Here is a 27354-nt window from a genome sequence, read left to right as displayed (position 1 = left end):
CAAAAGAAAAGGGTGTGCGCTGAGCCTCTCCATACCCCCTACCCTTGGCAGTTAATACAGAGGACCCATAGATCACTTTAAGTCTTCCTTTAGCAGTAGTTACCTGCTATCTTTTATCCCACCAACACAAAAGAGCTGGTAACCAATTTCAGGAATCAAACTCTCATTTATGGTCCTATTACTGTTCTTACAGTGAAGAGTGAAAGTGTTAGTTGCTCAGTCATGTCCAACTCTTTGCAATGCCATGGACTGAGGCCCGCCAGGCTTCTCTGTCCATGGAATTCTCCAGGCAAGAATACTGGCATGGGTTGCCATTTCCTTCTCCAGGGGATCTTCTTGACCCAGAGACTGAACCCAGATCTCTGGCATTGCAGGCAAATTCTTTGCCATCCTAGCCATCAGGAAGGCCTGCTCTTAGAGTAATTGCTTTCAGTTTAACAAAGAAAATTTGAGTTGTTTCAATGAACTGGGTGCTGTCAAGCATAAAGTGATAAATGAAGAATCAAGGAGTTTACAAACCAGAGGGTGAAATTTAAGTGCAGAATTTTCAAACGGACATGAATTTTTGGAGTTGGTGTTTCTCTAAGTATGGTATTGGACCATCAGACCTATCCATGGAGATGGTTAAGAAATACTACTCTTGGTTACACACCAAACTTACTGAGTCAAGATCTCTGGGGGTGGAGTAAGGGCATTGTGGGGAGAGAGCAAATTAGCCAAGATGGCACGTTCAGGCCCTCTCGGCCCACATTTTGTAAATAATGACTATGGAACAGCTGAGATCATTTATAACACTGCACATGCGCAACACAAGGCACTCGCTTGATCATGAGCTACTTTGTGCTGTAGGGATATATGAGCTCTACCTCGAATGTGGTGGCTTCCCTGGGGGCTCAGACAGTAAAGAATCTGCCTGCAATGTGGGAGACCCAGGTTTGATTCCTGGATGGGGAAGATCCCTGGAGAAGGAAATGACAATCCACTTCAATATTCTTGCTTGGAGAAATCCATGGACAGAGGAGCCTTGTGGGCCACAGTCCATGGTGTCCCAAAGAGTTGGATGTGACTGAGCAACTGACGCTTCATTTCACTAGAACATGGTGGCATTACTGCTGAATCACGGCTGTGTCTGTTGTGTTGGGTCAGCCACGAGGGCAGAGAATGTAGCATGTCTACTGCTATGGCTGCTGCATCAGCCAGGAGAGAATAAATGTGTCTGCAGTTTCTCTGGCCCCTCGAGTCTTCTTCCAGTCTCTTAACTTGCACCTTGCCTACCCTGGGTTCAGTGAACAGTTTAAACAGTGAGACAGTTGGCACTGTGAGCAGGATCAGAAACAGAGGCATCATTTTTAATTGGTCCCTAGAATTTTCTTTTGCCTCTACAGTTTGAAAACCACTGATGTCTTGTAACTGCCCTGGGCTGTTAAAGAGGGAAATGAGTCATACACAGTTGTTCATCAGTTATTTGTGTTAACAATGCCACTAAGGAAGTTCTCAACTTGGGATCAGTTAAAATCAACTTTGAAACCTGATGTGAAATGCAAACTCCTGGGCAGGGCCCAGTAATTTCTTACTTTGTGAGCGTGGTATGGGGTCCAGGAATTTTTTAGATGCGTATCTACTGATTTCAGTGCAGTTCACTTGGGGATAACATTTTGAAAAGCACTGACCTGTTGCATGGCAGTTGGCTGCAATCTCTAGCACTCTAGGCTTCGCCAACATTTAATGAGTATTATTTTGTTAGAAGCTACAGCCATATGCTGAGATTCCAGATTAAAAGTTCTTTTACAGCCTGAGCAACCAGGGAAGCCCATGCCATTCATATTATCAGTTCAGTTCAGTAACTCAGTCATGTCCAACCGGCACCATGGACTGCAGCATGGCAGGCCTTCCTGTCCATCACCAACTCCTGGATTGAGTCGGTGATGCCATCCAACCATCTCATCCTATGTTGAGCCCTTCTCCTCCTGCCTTCAATCTTGCCCAGCATCAAGGTCTTTTCCAGTGAGTCAACTCTCTTCATCAGGTGGCCAAAGTATTGGAGTTTCAGCTTCAGCATCAGTCCTTCCAAAGAACATTCAGGACTGATTTCCTTTAGGATGGACTGGTTGGATCTCCTTGCTGTCCAAAGGACTCTCAAGAGTATTCTCCAGCACCACAGTTCCAGGGCATCAGTTTTTCAGTGCTCAGCTTTCTTTATAGTCCAACTCTTACATCCATACATGACTGCTGGAAAAACCATAGCTTTGAGTAGAAAGACCTTTGCTGGCAAAGTCAAGTCTCTGATTTTGAATATGCTGTCTAGGTTGGTCATAGCTTTTCCAAGGAGCAAGTGTCTTTTAATTTCATGGCCATAGTCACCATCTGCAGTGATTTTGGAGCCCCCCAAAATAAAGTCTGTCACTGTTTCCACTGTTTCCCCATCTATTTGCCATGAAGTGATGGGACCAGATGACATGATCTTAGATTTCTGAATGTTGAGTTTTAAGACAACATTTTCATTCTCTTCTTTCAGTTTCATCAAGAGGCTATTCACTTCTTCACTTTCTGCATATCTACATATCTGAGGTTATTGATATTTCTCCCAGCAATCTTGATTCCAGTTTGTGCTTCATCCAGCCCAGCATTTCACATGATGTACTCTGCATATAAGTTTAATAAGCAGGGTGACAACATACAGCTTTCATGTACTCCTTCTCTGATTTGGAACCAGTTGTTGTTCTATGTCCAGTTCTAACTGTTGCTTCTTGACCTGCATACAGATTTCTCAGGAGGTAGGTAAGGTGGATGGTATTCCCATCTCTTGAAGAATTTTCCACAGTTTTCTGTGATCCACACAGTGAAAGGCTTTAGCATAGTCAGTAAAGCAGAAGTAGATATTTTTCTGGAAGTCTCTCACTTTTTTGATGATCCAGTGGATGTTGGCAATTTGATCTCTGGCTCCTCTGCCTTTTCTAAATCCAGTTTGAACATCTAGAAGTTCAAGGTTCACATACTGTTGAAGCCTGGCTTGGAGAATTTTGAGCATTACTTTGCTAGCATGTGAGATGAGTTCAATTGTGCGGTGGTTTGAACATTCTTTGGCATTGCCTTTCTTTGGGGCTGAAATGAAAACTGACCTTTTCCAGTCCTATGGCCACTGCTGAGTTTTCCAAATTTGCTGGCAAATTAAATGCAGCACTTTCACAGCATCATCTTTTAGGATTTGAAATAACTCAACTGGAATTCCATCACCTCCATTAGCTTTGTTCGTAGTGATGCTTTCTAAAGCCCACTTGACTTCACATTCCAGGATATCTGGCTCTAGGTGAGTGATCACACCATCATGATTATTTGGGTCATGAAGATCTTTTTTTGTACAGTTCTTCTGTGTATTCTTTCCACCACTTTTTAATATCTTCTGCTTCTGTTAGGTCCATACCATTTCTGTCCTTTATTGAGCCCATCTTTGCATGGAAAGTTCCCTAGGTATCTCTGACTTTCTTGAAGAGATCTCTAGTCTTTCCCATTCTGTTGTTTTCCTCTATTTCTTTGCATTGATCACTGAGGAAGGCTTTCTTATCTCTCTTTGTTGTTCTTTGGAACTCTGCATTCAAATGGGTATATCTTTACGTTTTCCTTTGCCTTCCACTTCTTTTCATAGCTGTTTGTAAGGCGTCCTCAAACAACCATTTTGCCTTTTTGCCTTTCTTTTTCTTGGGGATGGTCTTGCTCACTGCCTCCTGTAAAATGTAATGAACCTCCATCCGTAGTTCTTCAGGCACTCTATCAGATCTAATCCCTTGAATCTCTTTCTCACTTCCATTGTATAATCATAAGGGATTTGATTTAGGTCATACCAGCATGTTCGAAACATATATTCTAAACTGCAGAACAAAAATTTTAAATTCTTTGTAATACTGGTAGTAATCTAGTAACAGGAGAAGGCAATGGCACCCCACTCCAGTACTCTTGCCTGGAAAATCCCATGGACGGAGGAGCCTGGTAGGCTGCAGTCCTTAGGGTTGCTAAGAGTTGGACACGACTGCGCGGCTTCACTGTCCCTTTTCACTTTCATGCATTGGAGAAGGAAATGGCAACCCACTCCAGTGTTCTTGCCTGGAGAATCCCAGGGACAGGGGAGCCTGGTGGGCTGCCGTCTATGGGGTCGCACAGAGTCGGACACGACTGAAGTGACTTAGCAGCATGTTCTAGTGGTCTTCCCTACTTTCTTCAATTTAAGTCTGAATTTGGCAATAAGGAGTTCATGATCTGAGCCATAGTCAGTTCCCAGTCTTGGTTTTGCTGACTTATAGAGCTTTTCCATCTTTGGCTGCGAAGAACATAATCAATCTGATTTCAGTATTGACCGTCTGGTAATGTTCATATTACCAGGCCTGGCTAATATAGTAAAATAGGACCCTAATTATTACTGTGGCTTCAGTTGATGCAGCCAATTCATTGATTTATGTCAATGGATTGTAATCAATACCACCTCAATCAGAATACTTAAGCTTCTTTTTAAATTACATTATGTTCATTCAGATATCCCCTCTTATTTGAAAAAATAAATCCATAAATAGGATGTTGATCGGGACTTTATTTCAAAAGTCCTTTATTTCAAAAGGACTTTATTTGGGAGAAATAGTAATTATCTCCTAAAACAGTAATGTTGTAAATGTATCTTTGTGCTGTTCAACATTGTACAGGTGGTCTGAAAGTATAGTACAATTTAATAATATTCTCTGACTTTTAAAGTCACAAAAACCCAGGACTTTCCTGGTGGTCCAGTGGTTAAGAATCTGCCTTCCAATGCAGGGACTTGGGTTCTATCTCTGGTTAGGGATTAAGATCCCACAACTGTGGGGCAACCTGAGCCCAGGTGCAACAGCTAGGGAAGCCCCTCCATTCCACAACCAGAAAAAGCCTGCACACCCTAACAAAGACCCAGCACAGCCAAAGAAAATTTTAAAAATAAAATCATAAAAGCCAAAGGCAACAGAAAATGTTTGCATGGCAGCTTGCATCATCTGTGATCAGCCCTATTGCTAAAAGAGTATACACTGAGTTCATCTTCCACATCTTGCTCTCAAGCAGCCAGAAGTCTTCACAGGCCAAAGTCAGACTCAACAGAACCCAAACAGATTTCTTATGAATGAAATCTATCATAACTCAGAGCCTCCTATAAATTCAGTTGTTAAAAAGGAGGATAACTGTGTAAATGTGGCATAAACTTATCCAAAAATATCCAACCTGTGTCTGTTGTATAATTAACATGAACTACAAAAGAAAGTTGTGATACTGGAGAAGACTCTTGAGAGTCCCTTGGACAGGAAGGAGATCAAATTAGTCAATCCTAAAGGAAATCAACCCTGATTAATCACTGAAACGACTGTTGCTAAAACTGAAGGTCCAATATTTTGGCCACCTGATGCAAAGAGCCGACTCATCAGAAAAGACCCTGATGCTGGGAAAGATTGAGAGCAGGAGGAGAAGGGGGCAACAGAGGATGAGATGGTTAGATAGCATCACGGCCTCATTGGACATGAATTTTAAGCAAGGTGATAGTGGAAGAGAGAGGAGAATGGCATGCTGTAGTCCATGGGGTTGCAAAGAATCGGACATGACTTAATGACTCAGCAACAACCACACAAAGGAAAACGTTTGACTGAAAGCAAATATTAGCATGCTTATGATCCAGTATGACTGGAGAGCTGTTAAATGTCTTTCAAAAGAATTTAAATGACCTTTGTTGAGAATGTCCCTGAGATGCTTTATCAATCTTAGATGTCAAAAAAGCATTGAAGAGGGGCCCAACTTTTGAATTATTTTCAGGATTATAGTAACACAATATTAAAAAGGCTGGCCCTACAGTACAGGAAAATAGTGGCTTGGAGACAGATGTATATTATCCTGCCAGGTCAGTATGTGGATTTAATTCCCTTCCCTAGTTGGCTTCATTAAATTTCCAGGATGTCCTCTGAACATGGTCTTACCTGATACGAATGAGACATGATTTCTGTAAATACCTGAAGTCAGCTTCTTATTACCCAACAGGTAATAAGAAGATTTACCTGGGGTAAATCTCTAGCAGCAAGGAGAAGCCTGCTGCTCAGGATCAAGGAACAGATGAAAACATTCTTTTGGAGTTAAAAGGGAGAGGAGGATTGTCTGTCTCCACTACTATATTAGTATTCAACCACATCCTAATTTTCTCTGCTCTTAACCTTTCTCAACGTTTAACCTTACTTTTCACATACCAAACCATTACTACAATAAAGTTTTATTTTATCAAAGTAGATTGGAACCAAGATGATTTCATTAAAATTGTTATTTTCTGAGAAAATGGAAAATACCAATTCAACCCGAGAACTTCTATGTGGAAGGGAAAGTAGAGGCTGTGTTTTACCTGAATAATTGTAATAAAAGCTATATCTGCCAGTACTCTTTCCTTTTCCCTTTATAAATAAATTAGAATATTAAAAAATCAATTAAAATCTGATAAAAAGTACACGAGCTCATGTAATCCTCTTACTAGACAATAACTGCCATTTATATATTAAAATGAGATTATATAAAAATTTTATTTGTTTTACCCATTACAAATTTGCTTAATTTGTTTTTTTTCTAATTATCTTTGTGCTTCTAAGTCCTCTTGTTAATCTGATCCAATTAACCAAGTTGTTTTGAAGCTGCGCTTATGAGACCTTACAGGCTGGTGATTTTGCTGGTAATTTGTCAAGGTATATAAAGGCTGGTGAGTTTGCCCCGAAACAGTATCTCCCAGGCAGAAATGGAAATAATCACCCTGTTTAAACACGAAGCTGTCTTGGAAGGGAAGAGAGGATGGTGCAAGATATGGATGACTTACTACCACTCCTTCACCCAGGAAAAGTTCAAAATACACTCCTTACTGGTCACTGGAACTTTTTCCGAATGTTTATCAAATTAAGAGGAGCAAGAATTATTCTAAGCTGACCTTGAATTCCATGAAATATAGCAGGTGGCTGTCATATTATTACAAGTAATAACCAGTTTTTGTGAATTAAAATGAAATAAGTCAGTGAAAATAAGAACATTATTGGTGATGATGATCTTTGATGATTTATGTTTTAGCTGTTTGAAAAAGTCAAAGAAGTTTGTCCAAATGTGCATGAGAAGATCCGAGCTATTTCTGCAGACCTCAATCAGAATGACTTTGCCATCAGCAAGGAGGACATGCAGGAGCTTCTTTCCCACACAAACATCGTCTTCCACTGTGCCGCGACCGTGCGCTTTGATGACCACCTCAGGTACAGTCCCAGTCCCCTTTCATGACTTGTATTAAATGTGTGTGTGCACACGTATGTGTAAGTTTCTTCATTATTTCTATTTTTATGAAGAGATATTCTCAATGAAAACAAAGCAGTAAATCTTTTCCAGAATCTTACCATCCACAGATAACCATTTAATATTGTGAAGACCATCCATTTCAGCTTTTCTTTATGCATCTGTAATATAATAGACATGTTCAATTTCTCCAAAAAATGGAATGATGTTTTTTGCAATCTGTTCAGTTTTATTTTTAGATATCTTTCATTGTCAACTGATAATTTATTATAATTTGTAGTGACTACATGGCATCCCATTGTACATGTATATAATACACTCAAGCAGTTCTGTACTGAGGGGCATTGCTTAGAAGTTTCACTGGTATAAACAGTTCTGTGATGAACATCTGTGTATATACATTTTTTCCCTTTGGGTAAATTCCCAAAAGTGGAATTATTAGACACATGCCAGATATGTCCAGGTTATGAACAGTTTATATATTTTGACATATGATGCTAAGTTGCTTTTCAAAAAGGTGGTATGAATTTACACTGTTTTTGGGCATATGAGTGCTCATTTCTAATACAGTAGTACCCTATTATAATTCTTTAATTCTTTTTACCGTTGTCAATATGAAAATAGAAATAGTATTGCATATTTTGTTTTTTATTTTTGATAATCAGAAAGGTTGAGAATGTTTAAACGCTGATTGACAGTTTATTCTTTTGTGAAATGTTTGTGTTCCTCACCTATTTTTCTCTTGAAAAAAATTTTGGGGGGTATATTTTAAGACTTCTTGGAAGATTTAGCATATTAACTCTTCATCTTTTATTAGGCTCAAAATATTTTAACAGTTTATCAATTGTACTCAGCTCTGTTTTTATTATTTACAGTTTTCATAATTTCTTCTAGTATTTTAACTGTTTCATGTTTACATTTAAATCTGACTCATTTAAAATTTACTTACCTCTAAAGAAAAATAGGAAAATTCTATAAAAATAAGAGTGATGTGTGTGATGTACACTATTTTTTTTAATATTAACATAGTTATTTTTTAAACAACATATATTAAATGATTTATTTTCATTTTTGTTTAAAAGAAAATATTATATTAAATGCCTATTTCTGAATCATTTTTTTAAAAATCCCATTAATTAGACTTTCTTTTCCAGTACCACAATATTTTAATGACTACTATTCTTATCTTATTAGGCAAGTATACACACATTTTTCTTTTTTTAAAGAATTTTCCTGACCATTCTCACCTCTTGATTAAGCTTAGAATAAATCTGCCAAGTTTGTTTAAGGGTTGTGAGTTTGACTGAGATTACCTTGACTATGTAGATTGATTTAGAAAAATAGCATGATTTAGACATTGACTTTTCCTACCCAAGAACAATGTACATCTTCATTCAATTTTTCTCTTATGACCCTTAATGAAGTTTCATAATTTTCTTTATATAGAGCCTACTTATTAATTTGATATCTTTTCAATGTTCTTTTTTGAATATGTGGCATTCTTCCATTGTAGACTCTAATTTTTGTTTCTGTACAGGAAAGCTAGTGATTTTTTTACATAACTTTTATTTTTTATTTTTTAATTAATTTTTTTTATTTAATTTTAAAATCTTTAATTCTTACATGTGTTCCCAAACATGAAACCCCCTCCCACCTCCCTCCCCATAACATCTCTCTGGGTCATCCCGATGCACCAGCCCCAAGCATGCTGTATCCTGCGTCAGACATAGACTGGCGATTCAATTCTTACATGATAGTATACATGATAGAATGCCATTCTCCCAAATCATCCCACCCTCTCCCTCTCTCTCTGAGTCCAAAAGTCCGTTATACACCGCTGTGTCTTTTTTCCTGTCTTGCATACAGGGTCGTCATTGCCATCTTTCTAAATTCCATATATATGTGTTAGTATACTGTATTGGTGTTTTTCTTTCTGGCTTACTTCACTCTGTATAATCGGCTCCAGTTTCATCCATCTCATCAGAACTGATTCAAATGAATTCTTTTTAACGGCTGAGTAATACTCCATTGTGTACATGTACCAAAGCTTTCTTATCCATTCATCTGCTGATGGACATCTAGGTTGTTTCCATGTCCTGGCTATTATAAACAGTGCTGCGATGAACATTGGGGTACATGTGTCTCTTTCAATTCTGGTTTCCTCGGTGTGTATGCCCAGCAGTGGGATTGCTGGGTCATAAGGTAGTTCTATTTGCAATTTTTTAAGGAATCTCCACACTGTTCTCCATAGTGGCTGTACTAGTTTGCATTCCCACCAACAGTGTAGGAGGGTTCCCTTTTCTCCACACCCTCTCCAGCATTTATTGCTTGCAGATTTTTGGATCGCAGCCATTCTGACTGGTGTGAAGTGGTACCTCATTGTGGTTTTGATTTGCATTTCTCTAATAATGAGTGATGTTGAGCATCTTTTCATGTGTTTGTTAGCCATCCGTATGTCTTCTTTGGAGAAATGTCTATTTAGTTCTTTGGCCCATTTTTTGATTGGGTCGTTTATTTTTCTGGAATTGAGCTGCATAAGTTGCTTGTATATTTTTGAGATTAGTTGTTTGTCAGTTGCTTCATTTGCTATTATTTTCTCCCATTCAGAAGGCTGTCTTTTCACCTTGCGTATATTTTCCTTTGTTGTGCAGAAGCTTTTAATTTTAATTAGATCCCATTTGTTTATTTTTGCTTTTATTTCCAGTATTCTGGGAGGTGGATCATAGAGGATCCTGCTGTGATTTATGTCGGAGAGTGTTTTGCCTATATTCTCCTCTAGGAGTTTTATAGTTTCTGGTCTTACATTTAGATCTTTAATCCATTTTGAGTTTATTTTTGTGTGCGGTGTTAGAAAGTGATCTAGTTTCATTCTTTTACAAGTGGTTGACCAGTTTTCCCAGCACCACTTGTTAAAGAGATTGTCTTTACTCCATTGTATATTCTTGCCTCCTTTGTCAAAGATAAGGTGTCCATATGTGTGTGGATTTATCTCTGGGCTTTCTATTTTGTTCCATTTATCTATATGTCTGTCTTTGTGCCAGTACCATACTGTCTTGATGACTGTGGCTTTGTAGTAGAGCCTGAAGTCAGGCAAGTTGATTCCTCCAGTTCCATTCTTCTTTCTCAAGATTGCTTTGGCTATTCGAGGTTTTTTGTATTTCCAGAACGCCTTATTGAATTATTGTTCACCCCTGTTTTATCCAGGTGCTTCTGTTTTTTCTCAGATATACAGTTATATAATCTGATAGTGATTTTGTGGTTGGCTTTGCAGTGATGGTATTTATTAACTATATTTTCCTCTCTAATGATAAGGCTGGAACTTCAGAGCAGTGTTAAGTAGTAGTGATTGTGAGCATTTTTCTTGACTCTGCCTTTAAAACCAGTGCTCCTTACTTTTCACCATTAAGCATGACACAGGCTATCAAATTGAAGTATATGTATTTTTAAATAATTTGCTTCTTTTAGTGAAATTATAAAAATTGAACTAGAAATGGGTATTGAATGTCATTTTAAATTTTTTCTATATATATATGTACACACGATCACATATTTTTTTCTTATTGAGTTAGAGTAATAGGTTTCCTATTTGTAAGGCCTCCCCAGGCAGGCATTTTGCTTTTTTGCATTTCTTTTCCATGGGGATGGTCTTGATCCCTGTCTCCTGTACAATGTCATGAACCTCAGTCCATAGTTCATCAGGCACTCTATCTATCAGATCTAGTCCCTTAAATGTATTTCTCACTTCCACTGTATAACCATAAGGGATTTGATTTAGGTCATACCTGAATAGTCTACTGGCTTTCCCTGCTTTCTTCAATTTAAGTCTGAATTTGGCAATAAGGAGCTCATGATCTGAGCCACAGTCAGCTCCTGGTCTTGTTTTTGCTGACTGTATAGAGCTTCTCCATCTTTGGCTGCAAAGAATATAATCAATCTGATTTCGGTGTTGACCATGTGGTGATGTCCATGTGTAGAGTCTTCTCTTGTGTTGTTGGAAGAGAGTGTCTGCTATGACTAGTGCATTCTCTTGACAAAACTCTATTAGCCTTTGCCCTGCTTCATTCCGTACTCCAAGGCCAAATTTGCCTGTTACTCCCGGTGTTTCTTGACTTCCTACTTTTGCATTCCAGTCCTCTATAATGAAAAGGATATCTTTTTTGACAGAATGTGGTCCACTGGATAAGGGAATGGCAAACCACTTCAGTATTCTTGCCTTGAGAACCCCATGAACAGTATGAAAAGGCAAAATGATAGGATACTGAAAGAGGAACTCCTCAGGTCAGTAGGTGCCCAGAAAAATGTCTATTTCTGCTTTACTGACTCTGCCAAAACTTTTGACCGTGCGGATCACAATAAACTGTGGAAAATTCTGAAAGAGATGGAAATAGCAGACCACCTGACCTGCCTCTTGAGAAACCTATATACAGGTCAGGAAGCAACAGTTAGAACTGGACATGGAACAACAGACTGGTTCCAAATAGGAAAAGGAGTACATCAAGGCTGTATACTGTCAACCTGCTTATTTAACTTCTATGCAGAGTACATCATGAGAAACGCTAGGCTGGAAGAAGCATAAGCTGGAATCAAGATTGCTGGGAGAAATATCAATCACCTCAGATATGCAGATGACACCACCCTTATGGCAGAAAGTGAAGAGGAACTAAAAAGCCTCTTGATGAAAGTGAAAGAGGAGAGTGAAAATTTGGCTTAAAGCTCAACATTCAGAAAACGAAGATCATGGCATCCAGTCCCATCACTTCATGGGAAATAGATGGGAAAATAGTGGAAACAGTGTCAGACTTTATTTTGGGGGGCTCCAAAATCACTGCAGATGGTGATTGCAGCCATGAAATTAAAAGATGCTTACTCCTTGGAAGAAAAGTTATGACCAACCTAGATAGCACATTAAAAAGCAGAGACATTACTTTGCCAACAAAGGTCCGTCTAGTCAAGGCTATGGTTTTTCCAGTGGCCATGTATGGATGTAAGAGTTGAACTGTGAAGAAAGCTGAGCGCGGAAGAATTGATGCTTTTGAACTGTGGTGTTGGAGAAGACTCTTGAGAGTCCCTTGGACTGCAAAGAGATCCAACCAGTCCATTCTAAAGGAGATCAGCCCTGGGTGTTCTTTGGAAGGAATGATGCTAAAGCTGAAACTCCAGTACTCTGGCCACCTCATGCGAAGAGTTGACTCATTGGAAAAGACTCTGATGCTGGGAGGGATTGGGGGCAGGAGGAGAAGGGGACGACAGAGGATGAGATGGCTAGATGGCATCACAAACTCGATGGATGTGAGTTTGAGTGAACCCCAGGAGTTGGTGATGGACAGGGAGGCCTGGCGTGCTGTGATTCATGGGGTCACAAAGAGTCGGACATGACTGAGTGACTGAATTGAACTGAACTGTTTTCCTAATTTTGTATGAAGCATATATTTCTAGAAAAAGAATTACTTCAATGTCATCATATCCTTATGTTAATGCAGCTTTGTGTTCTATTAGGTAAAATTTAGAGTTTTAGCATTTTTTTAACTGAAGTACAGTTGATTTAAAATGTTGTTTTAATTTCTGCTGTACAGCAAAGTGATTCAGTTATATATATATACATATATATGTATACATTCTTTTTTATATTCTTTTCCATTAAGGTTTATCATAAGATACTGAATATAGTTCCCTGTGCTTTATTTTAGAAACTTGTAATTTATCTGTCCTATAAATAATAGTCGGCATCTGCTAATCCCAAACTCCCAATTCATCCCTTCCTCACCTCTCTCCCCCTTGGCAACTTCATCTGTTCTCTATTGACATCAATTTTATATCTGACCTATACCTTTGCAATAGAAACATATTTATCATTCTGTATTAATTGTTGCTCTCCTCTAGTTTATTTGAATTTTCTAACTTAAGGTAGATGCCTAATTTATGTTTTTTATTCTTTTAATGGCTGCTTAAGAAGTCCCTTTATAAATTCAGAGGATTGTGATTTTTCTTTCCTTCCAGTTGATTTAGAATCAGATGACTTTTCAGCATGTATCACAGGATTTATATGCACAAAAGGCATCATCAACATATAACATATTCCAATATCATAACTGTATGGCCATGACTCATACTTTTCTTCCTGGTCCTTCGATGCAGCCACAAAAATCAGATGGATATGCCAGTTACTGCAGTAGGTGCAGCTCCAGCAAAACGGGATGTGATTTGCCTCACTGTATTTCCTTTTGCCTAACCTTCTCCAGACATGCTGTGCAGCTTAACGTCACTGCCACCCAGCAGCTTTTGCTCATGGCCAGTCAGATGCCAAAGCTGGAAGCCTTCATACACATTTCTACTGCCTTTTCAAATTGTAACCTGAAGCACATTGATGAAGTCGTCTATCCATGTCCTGTGGAGCCAAAAAAAATCATTGACTCCATGGAGTAAGTTGGGTTACATGGGTGGTGGGGGTGAAGGGAGATGGATTTTCGTTCATTTATAAGGTAACACAGTGGGATACCCTGGGAGCAGAATGCTTTGAAAAGGTGCCAGCTTCAGCTCCCTGACCTTGCTATTCTCTGTCCCCAGTGGGGAGTAGAGTGCTTCTTGATGGAGGAGAATAGGGATAGAAAAGCTGTATTAGGTTGCTTAGAATTTCATGAGGTTCTTGAGAATACTTTACATGGAGGTGGTTTCTCACTTCTTAGTGAACTAAGCTTTGCTACTAGATTTATTTTTTTCAAGGGAAGTATCAGGGTTTCCCAGGTGACGCTAGTACAGAAGACACAAGAGGTGTGGATTTGATCCCTGGGTCAGGAAAATCCCCTGGAGGAGGGCATGGCAATCCATTACAGTATTCTTGCTTGGAGAATCTCATGGACATAGGAACCTGGTGGGCTACAGTGCATAGGATTGCAAAGGAGTCAGACACAACTAAAGCGACTTAGCATGCACACAAGGGAAGTTTGCATACATAGTATGTAAACGTCCAGAAGAAAGGTTTTATCACTAGACTGGCAAAGGTTCTGTGACCTTGAACAAATCTTTGGCCTCTCTGAGCCTTAATTCCTTCATGTGTGAAATGAGGCTAATAACGGTGCCTGTCTTTATAGCTGTGATGATAATGTGAGTTATACGAACAAAGCAGTTACTACAGTGCTTAATAGCAGTTAATCAAAAAGTTAATAAAGAAGAACTAATAGGGAAGAGAAATTTCTTCCAAATCTGGCAGAAAGTGTCGGTTTCTTGATCTGTTCAGCTGAGAGACACTTCCCTTATGACCCTATTACACAGGAGAGACAGAAGTCTAGCATTTTTCTCTTTGGCCAGCTAACAGGAACTATTTTCTTTTTAGGCCATCACTCTGATCTCAAAATAAGTATGTTTTTCTGTTCTGCCTCTTCACTCTTGTGTTCCATTTACCAAATTTGCCTTATTTTGTTTGCTTTATAAAAGACTCTGCATAAAACATATTATAGCAGAGAAAATATACTCTCACGGTGGATTTGTCAGATTTTAATTTTTTGTAATACTGTATTTCTATTTTAGATATACTCTTTAGCTTTATCTAAATCAAGAGTTTATTCCCTTCAGGGCAAACATTTTTATCTCACACAGCTCTGAGAACAGATATTTTTACCTGTCATTTAAAAATAACCAGGACGAAAGAAAAATGAAAGTCATTTAAAGGAGACAGAGGTTGCTTAAAGTTGCTAATAAATGATGATTTGCTTAACTGGTGCAAAGGAACCTTTCAGAGTCCAGAATTTCTCAGGATAGTTGGAGAAAAGGCACTGTGATGCCAAAGTCGGTGCAGGAAAGTCAAGTTCTAAAGCCTTGGCATGTTTTCAGGAGGGAAATGATTTGTATGCTGTTTAGCCATCCTCTTATAGCTTTGTCTTTTGGTAACAGTGGTGTTTATGGATGTGATACGCCCATGAAATAGGAAATGGCAACCCACTCCAGTATTCTTGCCTGGAAAATTCCATGAACAGAGCAGCCTGGCAGGCTACTTACTGTCCATAAGATTGCAAAAGAGTCAGACTCAACTGAGAAAATGAGCACACATACTCAGAAGCCCAGGAAAGGAGCAGACTTCTCCCTGTCCTTTGATTCTCCTGAGAGGTCACCAACGAAAAAGGGAGGAAATGGAGATTCAGTTCACTCAGAGATTCCATACCACTTTCTCCCTCCCACACTGTGTCCAGATGCTCAAACCCTCCCACACCCCATTTCAAAGAATAAGCTCACCTCCCAGAGGAAGAGTTGATTTATTAACAGGCATTCTCCACTCCCCAGCATATGTCAACTGGTAAAGGCAGGTATCGGCTACATGATTGATGACCGAACTGTAATGGACATTAGTGCAAAATTTATGTCTGTCTGTCATGTACTGCTCTCCAAGGAGAACAATTATTTTAAAACAAACATATATGTAGCCAAACAGAACTAGGAGAAAAATTATATTTCGTCTCAACAAAATACATTTCAATGCAATTAAGGAACTAAAGCTAACTTTTTTTAAACAAAGGGAACATCATTACCATAGTTTATTTATTTAAATTTTTATACTCAGAACCACCTGTCCAGCACCATCCGTCTCAGTCTTTCATTTGTGCTCGCTGTCGCTCATACGTCTCTGCTTTGGCTCAGGTGGTTCCGTCTCTAGAGGCTACTTCTACCTCTGCGTCCTCTGGTAAGCTCTTATCCAGACATCAGAGCTTTCCTCTGGGAGCACATGGGTTCAGGTGGTCACTCCCGTGCTCCCAGAGTGCCCTGTGCTCATCCTCATCGTGACATTTAGCACAGGACATTCTAAATGTCCAATTATCTGTCTGTATCTCCAGAGGACAATGAGATTCTCAAACAAGAGACTGTCTCTTGTTCCTCTTGTTCTTCAATGCCAGCACAAAGTAGGAACTCAAATATTCGCTGAATGAATGAAAAGCTTTTCATGGAACTGGATTATCATTGTTCATACCACTCTGGCTAAGATGTGTTGTTTCTTGTTTGTTTAGACAAAGCAGGAATAGACAGAATTCCATAGCAAGCTGGTATTTGAGAGTGTGAAGTATAAATATAAAATAAAACATATAAAATACATATATGTATTTACATATAAAATACATATATGCCCCCATCTTATCTGTGTTTTGGATTGCTCTTTTTCTCTTCTTTAACTTGGAATAAAACCTGTGTGTTAAGTTTGGAATAATGCTTTGAATAAATCCCAGCAGCCTCTCACCAACTAGACCATTGTTCATGACTGTTTCAACAATTCCTATATCAGATAGAGTTTTCTGAAGTTTTAAAATGACAGCATTAAAGTTATTCTGAAAAAATGCTACTGTTCCTAAATCCAGATTTAGTGTTCTAAGAAAATATTTTTCTCTGATTTCTTCTCTATTTTGTAATTGGCCCCTGGTTAAAATAAAATTGCCCTTGGAAATTTTTATTAACAGTAACCCTATCGAGTCTAGCCACTGTCATTGTTCTGAGTACTTCAGTGGTCCTCATTTTCTACAAAAAAAGGAACAAAGAGTTAAACAGCAAGAAAATCTTGAAGCTTTGTGATCAAATAAAATCTCTCATAAAAGAGTAGTGAATACATTAATTTTAGATGGGGGAGGGGAAATCCTCTCACAGTGTATGTATGCATGCTAAGTTGCTTCAGTCGTGTTCAATTCCTTGTGACCCCGTGGACTGTACAGGCTCCTCTGTCCATGGAATTTTCCAGGCAAGAATGGTCAGAGAAGGCAATGGTAACCCACACCAGTACTCTTGCTTGGAAAATCCCATGGACAGACGAGCCTGGTAGGCTGCAGTCCATGGGGTCGCAAAGAGTCGGACTCGACTGAGCAACCTCCCTTTCACTTTTCACTTTCATGCATTGGAGAAGGAAATAGCAGCCCACTCCAGTGTTCTTGCCTGGAGAATCCCAGGGACGGAGGACTCTGGTGGACTGCCGTCTCTGGGGTCGCACAGAGTCGGACACGACTAAAGCGACTTAGCAGCAGCAGCGGCAATACTGGAGTGGGTTGCCATTTCCTACTCCAGGGGATCTTTGCCACCCAGGGACTGAACCCTCATCTCCTGCAGCTCCTGTATTGCAGGTGGATTCTCTACCACTGAGCTACCGGGGAAGCCCCTTCACAATGTATGTGTACCAAATCATCACAGTATGCACTGTCTTAAAATGTTGTTCATCAGTTATATCTTAGTAAAGCTGAAAAAAAAAAAAAAGAAAAGAAAATCACCCATAAAACAGTAAAATGAACCTTTGTTTATCCAGAGAAGCAATTTAATGGGAATTACAGTTCTGGGAAATAAAAGAGGGTTTGCACTTTTTTGTCAGGAACTTTCCCGATTGTGCAGGCTGAAGAGATCCTGCTTGGCACTGTTAATAAAGGGAATGGAACTGTGAACCAAACCCAACACCTCTCATTCCTGCCCCATACTTCTGTCCTTCTCAGCCCACCCCATCTTCTGTCCATCTCACAGCCCAACCCCTCCCTTTCCCAGCCCATCTCTGAAAATCCAGAGTTACCTTTGTCCCTAACCATTCCCAAAAGATAAATTTTGATTATCTTATTATGGAAACTTTAGTATATACACATTTTCATAATAAATTAGGACTTGATGCTTTTAATTGGCCTTTCGTGTTCAGCAACTGATTATCTGTGCACTTGTCTTCTGCCCTTCATCCCAACACAGACGTTTTATGATGTAATAATGTCACCATTCTTATAATCTCTGCCTTTATATTTCCAGCTTCTACATAGTTGGTAATATTTACCTTTAGAAACTCATGTGTGTAAATGGATCAGGGATGACCAATAAACTCCAGTTTTCCAGAATAACAGCTTAAGTGGAACGTTTATTTTTAAAAATGCTCATACCTGACCAACAAGGACAGAAGTTTGGGGCTTATGCTTCCCATACTTTTTAGGCCAAGGTAAATCCTCTTAGGGGGGCTGTGTAGAAGAAAAAAGCTTTTACATCTGTATAAAACCTGAAATAACTAGAGTTAGGAACCGGAAATAATGGATCCATAATTACTTAGTGCTTTATTGAGCATGCTTGAACCAGTCTAGTAAATATGCAGTAAGAAGGGAAGGATTCAATGAATCATCATTCAGCAATTACTTGGAACAAAGGCACTTTCACAGACATTAAATTCCTTAACATAACATTGTAGGGTATACTATTATGGCTAATGTATTAACAAAGGAACACAGGCTCAGAAAGATTAAATAACTCTTCACAAGTCTCTCAGCTAGTAAGTTGCAGAGACACAAAGATTTTCCATGGCCACATGATTATGGTCTGTCTAGTATATGCACAATACCATGTGATTAAATGGTGCTTTCTTAAGATAGGGACTGTACTTTCAAGGAGCTCACAGTCAAATGCAAATAGAACAGAGTAGAATTACCTGAGGTATGGTGGAGGAAATGGGATGTAGTATGTTTGCTGGTGCTGAAGGACTCTAAAGAAAGACAGATGTGGGAGACAGAACTGGAAGAATATGTACAGTGCGGACAGGTCAGATGAGGCACACACTGGGCAGAGCTAGTGAAGGAGGAAAACCTAGGGCTTGCCTGGGACAGAGCTGTAAGTCCATTTTGGCATCACGTAGGTTACATGTAGGCAAGCTGTTAGAGGTCAAGCTGGAAATACAGAATGGAGCCACACTGTGGACATTTTGAGTACCATGCAGAGGGTTATGTTTAATTCTACAGCCAGAGAGATCTGTTGAGGGAGGACTTTGTGTGTGTGTGTGTGTGTGTGTGTGTGTGTGTGAGTGATTTTGGCCCTTTGTTTCATTTTGTTTTAATCAAGGAAAGACTTTGATGAAAGTGAGCTTTAGGAACATGGTGGTTATAGAGCAAAGGGGATATGTTAGCATGGGGAGTCTCCACAGGCATGGAGACCCATCACCCAAGATGAATGGTGAAGGGGACTCGAGCCTTTCTGAATGGCAATACATGTAGAAAACCCCTATGTGTTTGTGGAAAGAAAAACCAATAGGGCATGGCTACTGCTTTGCCTATAGGCTTGCATACACCTTTTGTTGTTGTTGTTTTCACTCAGTTGCTAAGCCCTGTCTAACTCTTTGTGACCCCATGGACTGTAGCCCACCAGGCTCCTCTGTCTATGGGCTTTCCCAGGCAGGAATACTGGAATGGGTTGCCATTACCTCCTCATGGGTATCTTCCCAACCCAGGGATCAAACCCACATCTCCTGCATTTGCAGCCATATTCTTTACCACTGAGCCACATGGGAAACCCCTGTTTATCTAGTCTAGGGGAAAGGAAAAGCTAATTTTAGCATTTGTGCTTTTATTGTCAGGATTGTATAGCATTAAGATGGCATCTAAGCAGCTGACAAAAAAAAAAAAATTGGAAATTCTGTGTACTTTTAATAGCACCAGACTTCAACATGAATGAGAGCAGGGTTAAATTGTTCTTAAATGAGCTGAATAATTTCCATGTTGTCAGGTCACTGGAACCAGAATATATGCTCAATAAAAGTCTATAGGGTAATACAGAGGCCAAGTCACCATAAGCATTAGGCTCAGATATACCCTTCTCCCCAAGAAATGGTTCAACTTTACTTTGAAGCCAGTTAAATTTACTCTGAAGTCACCGCCCAATTGAAGTTGGCCAACCTTTAGCCTTTCTGCTTTACAGCACTTTTCACCAGTGCCACCGGATACCTTAAGTTCCAGTTTTCCTTCATTTCCTCAAAGACATCCCCTCTCTAACTTTCCCACAGTCTCCCCACAACCACACCTCCTTCTGAGTTCACCCATTCTCTCTTACCATTATCCAGCTCAGCTTCCCAGACTTTGGACAGCACTGGCCAATCATGACTGTCTTGTGAAAGAACACAAAGTTAGCTGGTTTCTAGGGAGAATAAGATGATTGGACACAGAGATTAAAAAAATATAATCCTTGCACTCCTGGACTCATTGTGAAGTGGGGAAACAGATATGAGCAAGAACTTTTGTGTTCAGTTACTCAGTTATGTCCAACTCTTTGTGACCTTATGGAATGTACAGGTTCCTCTGTCCATGGAATTTTCCAGGCGAGAATACTGGAGTGGGTTGCCATTTCCTTCTCCAAGGAATATCCCCCACCTAGGAATTGAATCCTCGTTTCTTGCTTTGGTAGGTGGACTCTTTACCCTGGGAAGCCCGAGCAAAAACATATAGCATGATAATTGCAGTAATCAAGGGACAAACATACTCCAGGTCAGAGAAAAGACAGCAAAGCTTACCTTGGGGCAGGATGTCCAGTACTTACTCTCCAGAAAGCTTTTCTTAATACACTACTAGGTCGGCCCTGTTTGGTGCACAGGAAAATTGAGGAAAAATATATATTCCTCTTGCTATTTCATTCAGTAAATACAAAAATTATGAAAATAATGATATAAAAAGTTGAATATATAAGTTTCAGACCAAAACAGATAGTAATATTTAGAGGAAATTATCTGTATTATGTATGTCTGTGTGTGTGTGACTTTGCCTCTTTTAAAGCTATTTAAGTAGAAGTTTGGAATTTGGAGCCCATGAGTTCAGACATCTCCTTGAGTATCCCAAAGTGCTTTGACTTAGTTTCAGAAATGTGCTTTGGTTTATATAGTGTCTTTTTTTTTTTTTTTTGAAAGGAAAACTTTTGTGCATTTTTTAATTGTTTGATGTAGTTAAATATATAGTGTCCTTTTTTCGTGCTAATTTATTTACTAGTTTAAAGACAAGCAACAGCTCCAAATCAAATTTTGATAAAGGAGAACATGAACCGATTTTAGGTCTTGAAAAGGGCATCACTTAACCAATGAATGTCACATTAATCTCTTTGAACTGAAGAAATGGCAGGGTGAGATATGATCTGTTCGGCTATATTAGAAAAGATATTTTAAAACCAACTGTGATTCCTCTTGCTATTCCTCTTTCTAGATACATGCTTCTTGGCGGTTTTACTAAATATGTGTTAGCTCATTTTGTTTAATCAAATAGTTTTAAGTGTAGTTGTGAATGTTCCTATTTGTCCTCATCACCTGAAAATTTAGAACACATGCAATTATTGCTATTTTTCATAAGCGCCAGTGGAGGATATGAGAAAATGATACAGTGGAATATGGCGGAGCTACAGATAGAAAAGGCAGATCATCTACGGAGCCCTGCAACTTCTTTTGCTTTGTGTTCTTGTGCTCTTAGTATTTTCCAAGATGAGCTAACTCACCAAACTTGGAGAAGCCTCCAAGTGTTACCTTTTTCATGCACACCGACAGCAGTGATAGCACGTGGTACCAGCCACGGGACATACAGTCCGAGGGTATTGCTGGCTTCTGATGCTTTCTTAAACTTGTTTTCTTTACAGCTTTGTTAAAACTGGACTGTATTTCTTCAGACCTAGTTTTTGTAACCTGTATGTTTTTGTAGGTGAAAATAAAAATGGTCTTAGGTCAGTTAATCCACTGCTGACCCACAAATAAGACGAGGTAAAGGTAACAGTATTAGAAAGATAGAGAGGCGCCTAGATTGTCCCTCACTCTCTTCCAACACTCAGTGACCATGTGATTGAAATAACTTCTGTTTTTCTAAGTATTTGGAGTTGTTTTTAATTCTCAGACCTTCTCAGCCTTTCTCTTTTCAGTGTAAACCAGAAGGCATCTGATAGCTAGAAGATATTCAGCACTAATAGCCGCAAAGCAAGGAAAACTAGACCATAACAGACAGGATTCACATTCCTCTCCAATATTGAAATTGAGAGTTGTGTTTCTGAATGTCTTGGCATTAAGCACTTCTTAAATACTCAATAATTTGTCATGAGAGGAAAACAATAACCTCTAATAAGATTTTTCTGCAATCAAAATAATATGATTGTGTTGGGTCCAATAAAATGGGAATAAATGTACCAAACACATTAATTATAAAATCACACTGACATGTCACCTAATTTTTAAAAACTATATTATATCCAGAGTTTCACCAAATAGATCTACCAGCTAAGAGAAACATTCAGTATTTAATCAATAATAATTTCATTGCTCTCTTAGAGAAAAGCAGGTAGACTCTGGGATTATCAAAATGATTTTAACATCTTTTTTTTAAAAAAAAATTAGGTTGGTACCATGGTAACTCAGTTATTCATGATACAGATCTTCTTGAAGGTAGAGGTGTTCAACAGTCACTGTATTAAAGTTGCTTCATTGTGCTATTCTCACCCCGATTAAAGCTATCAGAGCACTTTAAAACTCATTGGAAATCTCTGGAAATGGTTACAAGTTATTAGCATAGACTCTAAACAGATCTCCAAAATACAGTGTGTGGGTTCTAAGACAGATTGTAAGTTCTGATAAATGCAGTTGCCTTTCTTTGTTAAGGCATTACTGCTACTGCTGCTAAGTCGCTTCAGTCGTGCCTGACTCTGCACGACCCCATAGACAGCAGCCTTCCAGTCTTCCCCGTCCCTGGGATTCTCCAGGCAAGAACACTGGCGTGGGTTCCCATTCCCTCTCCAATGCATGAAGGTGGAAAGTGAAAGTGAAGCTGCTCAGTCGTGTCCGACTCTTCGCGACCCCATAGACTGCAGCCTACCAGGCTCCTCCACCCATGGGATTTTCCAAGCAAGAGTACTGGAGTGGGGTGCCATTGCCTTCTCCAGTTAAGGCATTAAGCAGAATTTAAAACAAAAATCAAAGCTGAAGGTTTCAAGATTAGTGCCAAGGTTCTAATTGGACAATAGTGAATGAGAGGGGCTGCCACTGACACCTCTGATGACAACCTCTCAAGTCCGTGACCAAGGCAGCCAGCCCAGTGTTGGATACCCAACTGGCACTCACAATACCTTCATTGAATGTACCTTGATAGGTACATTCCCTCTGAGAGGCTATAATTGAAGATAGAAATTAGCTCTATGTAATCAAGTAGCAGGGAGCTTCCCAGGTGGCGCTAGGGGTAAAGAACCCACCTGTCAATGCAGGAGACATGAGACACAGATTCCATCCCTGGGTCGGGAAGATCCCCTGGAGGAGGGCATGGCAACCCACTCCAGTATTCTTGTCTGGAGAATCCCATGGACAGAGGAGCATAGTGTGCTGCAGTCCATGGGGTCACAAAGAGTTGGACATGACTGAAGTGACTTAGCGTGTGTGCGCACACACACACAATCAAGCAGCAGACTGCATAACAGCTGGATACATCTATTGAGACAGAAGGCCATAGGATTCAACTAGTAATGTTGGGCTAAGCAGTGGGGAAGATCTCATCCATCTTGCATCATGTGGATAGGTTCACACTCAAGCCTTGGTGTCCTTTGACGGTTCCAAATTACAGAACTCAAGCTGGAACGGGGAAGTTCTGTTTGTCGTGTCTCACGATTTCTTTTTGGTATGTTGTCTGACACAAGCTGACAAGGTTCGTTTTCACTCTGACTACTTTTAGGTGGTTAGACGACGCTATCATTGACGAGATCACACCCAAGCTGATCGGAGACCGGCCTAACACATACACCTATACCAAGGCCTTGGGAGAGGTGGTGGTGCAGCAGGAAGGTGGCAACCTCAACATTGCCATCGTACGGCCCTCCATCGTGGGAGCAACCTGGCAGGAGCCCTTCCCAGTAAGCCCACTTGCCTGGATTCCACGCTTTGCTTCTGAACCAGAATCTCTCCTGTCCAATTACTCTCTGATGTCTTTTTTTTTTTTTTTTCCAGTATAGATAGCTGAGTACAGCAAATGTGAGGACCAAAGTGCACATTTGTTTCAGGATTTACTCACCAGCGGGCTCCTCTGATGTTACACTGACTGTCCTAGAGTTGGGTGGAGTCTTCAGTTAGTTTCTCAATAACTCTAGTCTCAAAATTCCCATGGGAAATAACTTTATTTCTTGGCTTCTCCACAATAGTTTAAATATACAAGAATGTTCTTGCTGGCCAAGTTGATAACGTTAACAAATTGCCAGGGTAAATAGGAGCAGCAAAGCTCAGAGAAAGTCCTCAGTTTAGGAATAATGATTTTTATCTGCGTATACTTCTGTATCTTTTTGAAAGTACTTTGAATTATGCCATCTTTTTTTGAAGCAATTCTGTAAAGTTTTTGTACCAGATAAATTCAAGCTCCATTACTTATTGACATGTAACCTTTTACATATGAGTTGTCTCATATGTAAAACTGGGCTAACCACACCCATTGTGGAGGGTTGATGAAATGAGACAGTGTAGTGGTATGTCTACTGCAGTGCCTGGTCCCTAATAAAAGGCTCAACTAATATTAATCCCTTCAAGTTCTCTCTCCTTTCCCATCTTATACATTTTGACTTTCAAAGATAAACAGACATAATGAGGTCAACTGACTTGCTTTGGTCTTAGGAGACAAACTCATAAGGACATTTTTCTCTAACTGCTCCTAAAGATAATATTTTCTCTACCATCTATAGCAAGCTAATACAAGTTGATCTTGAGATAGAATGAATGGAAGATGCTATGACTCTTACCATTGTCAAGTAAGAGTCAATTTTCTGCAAACTATGTTTGAAATGTTCCCCTGAGAAGTTAAAATCAGGCCCAAGTGAGGAAAATGAATTGATTAGCAGATTATGATATTAAGATGAGATCCAATTTAGCTCCTAAGATGTCATAGACAGCTTGAAACTATTCTTGATTCCTGCTATGAAATAAATGCTGGCAGAATTTTAATTCTTCCACAAACCAAGTGCAAAAATATCCAGTGCTTTCTCACTGATCTCTGTTTGAAATTTTGGAAATAGTGGACTAGACAGTTTATCGGCTAGAGTTTCATTGTTCTTGTTTGGAGTTTAAGATTAGACTGCAGATATTCCAAAGGTACTGTGATTTTCTGACATGCGGAACCAACTAGAGATCTTTTCCCTTTTCTCTTTTTAGGGTTGGGTTGATAACTTAAATGGACCTAGTGGGCTCATTATTGCGGTATGTATAACAGTGTGGAAATAATTACTTCAAATGTAGTGGAGGGACAGAAACGAAATGCTAGTTTGGCTTAGCTTTACTGATGCAAAACCATAAGCATTCCTTTACTCACTACAATTGATGCAAATTATTTCAGTTTTGCTGATTGAAAAATAGAGGCAGAATGAAATTAATTGTCAATATCATTATCAGGAAAATAGAAGTACTGTGATATCGTCAGTTGCCACTTAGGAGTTTTATTTTTGGATAGAATTTTGAGCCTCTAGTACCATGCTTAGTTAACACAAGATGGGGGTATTTCCTTCTTTTCGCTCTTTAACCATAGCTAGAATTAGGGATGTGATAAAACTCATATCCCCAAAGATTATTAAATTTATGTGCATTTGGATAGAAAGTATATACATGCATAAATATATCAATATCTATTTCTCAATATATCTAAGATAGAGGACTACCAATTGGAGGAAGTTTTTCAAATATAAAAACTGATGACTATAGGAAACACTTTTCAACACTAATCCTCTCACAGACAAGGAGATATATCAACCATTCCTCTGGGTCAGCAGACCTTTGTGTGCATCTCCCTGCAGTGAAGACAGATCCTGTGAGCTGCGGAGCTTTCCGGTTCACACTGAAGCATTTTAGGCTCAGAACTACAACTCTTCTCTTTCGGACATTGAAATGGACTTCATGTCTTTAAATGAGTTTAAATTTTGTTTGGAACCTCATGTTTCAGACTGTGCCTCTGTTCTTCACAGGACTAGATCCAACATGAACTAAATACAAATAAAAGAGTGAATTATGACTACTTGTCAAAGATAGTGACAATGAACTTCTTTCTGATTTCTTTCTCTTTCTGTTCCCTACTTGACTTCAACTCTTGAGGCTTAGTTAGAAGTGAGTGTTCAGTAACTTAGAACATAGCTATTTTAACATGATCCCAGAGTGAGTTTTATTACACTGTTAGCAAAGCTGCACATGTATTCAGATTTTCTAAAATTTTCCAAATTGATTTCCCATATTCTGAAGGACAGGAGGAGGGCATGGTAACCCACTCCAGTATTTTTGCCTGGAGGAATCCCATGGACAGGGGAGCCTGGTGGGCCATAGTCTATAGGGTTGCAAAGAGTCAGACTCGACTGAAACGACTTAGCAAGCACACTTGTCCAAAGGAAGGTTAATCAGTTACAAGAAGACAGAAATTAGGAATATAAGAAAGTGCTGATCACTGCAAATTGATGTCAGAAACATGCAGGGTGTAAATAATCAATTACTTCAAAAAGTCAGTAAACTGGCTCCTTTGTTTATTGACATGGCATTTATTAACATGAACAATTCCCAATTCTTGCATCTATATAGCATCAGTGATCTGTGACGTAAACAAATATACTGAACAAAAAGTAAATAACGGTGGCCTTTTCCACAAGTAATAAAAAGTTTTTGTTAAGCAGTGGAATTTTATCAGTTTAAAAAGGTGTTTCTTAAACTCCTAGTTCCTATTATTTCTTGTAAACTAGTAGACTCTAGCTAAAAATGACAACATTTAAGAAATGGTAAGTTAAATTAATGGGAAATTTGGGAAAAATTAATTCTTAGAATATCTTATGAATTAATTCTTAAGATATTAAATCTTATTCTTGTTTTTTCGTTTATTCTTGGTGTTTATTAATTAGCTAAATACATTAAAATCCTCACAAGCTTGAGGAATTTCACTCTGAAGAGGAACCTGAGGATCACTGGTGGTTCTTGGAGATGCTGGCACTTGAACTTGGATGGGGAGGTTGGATGGTCTGAGAGCAGTCAGTCTTGGCACATTAACCTAGCAAGCAGTGAATCAGTGTTAGTTATTATTACTACCAGCATTGATACTATCTGTCCGATACATACTTTAGCCCCAGCTGTTACATAACGCCTGGTTCAATAATTTATGTCCTTTTCTCTGTGCAGGCTGGGAAAGGGTTTCTTCGGTCCATAAGAGCTACTCCGATGGCTGTGGCAGATTTGATTCCAGCAGACACAGTGGTCAATCTCACTTTGGCTGTAGGATGGTACACGGCAGTTCACAGGTGTGGAGTGGATACTTAAAGTGGCTTTCAAAGATTTGATGAGGAGGA

General features: G+C 39.3%; 1 protein-coding gene across 1 annotated transcript in view; it reads left to right on the top strand.

Annotated features, from left to right (window-relative positions):
- FAR2 (fatty acyl-CoA reductase 2) overlaps window positions 1–27354 on the top strand; it is a 168406-nt gene that overhangs the window by 124382 nt on the left and 16670 nt on the right. The window contains exons 3-7 of the mRNA XM_068971492.1: window positions 7096–7271; window positions 13548–13727; window positions 23736–23913; window positions 25196–25240; window positions 27188–27306. Of these exons, the coding sequence (XP_068827593.1) occupies window positions 7096–7271; window positions 13548–13727; window positions 23736–23913; window positions 25196–25240; window positions 27188–27306 (698 nt within the window). The remainder of the gene's footprint in view (window positions 1–7095; window positions 7272–13547; window positions 13728–23735; window positions 23914–25195; window positions 25241–27187; window positions 27307–27354) is intronic.

Source organism: Capricornis sumatraensis, chromosome 4 (assembly GCF_032405125.1).
Source record: "Capricornis sumatraensis isolate serow.1 chromosome 4, serow.2, whole genome shotgun sequence".
NCBI lineage: Eukaryota > Metazoa > Chordata > Mammalia > Artiodactyla > Bovidae > Capricornis > Capricornis sumatraensis.
Note: the sequence above shows the minus strand (reverse complement) of the source record. Positions and strands in the feature narration are given on the sequence as shown.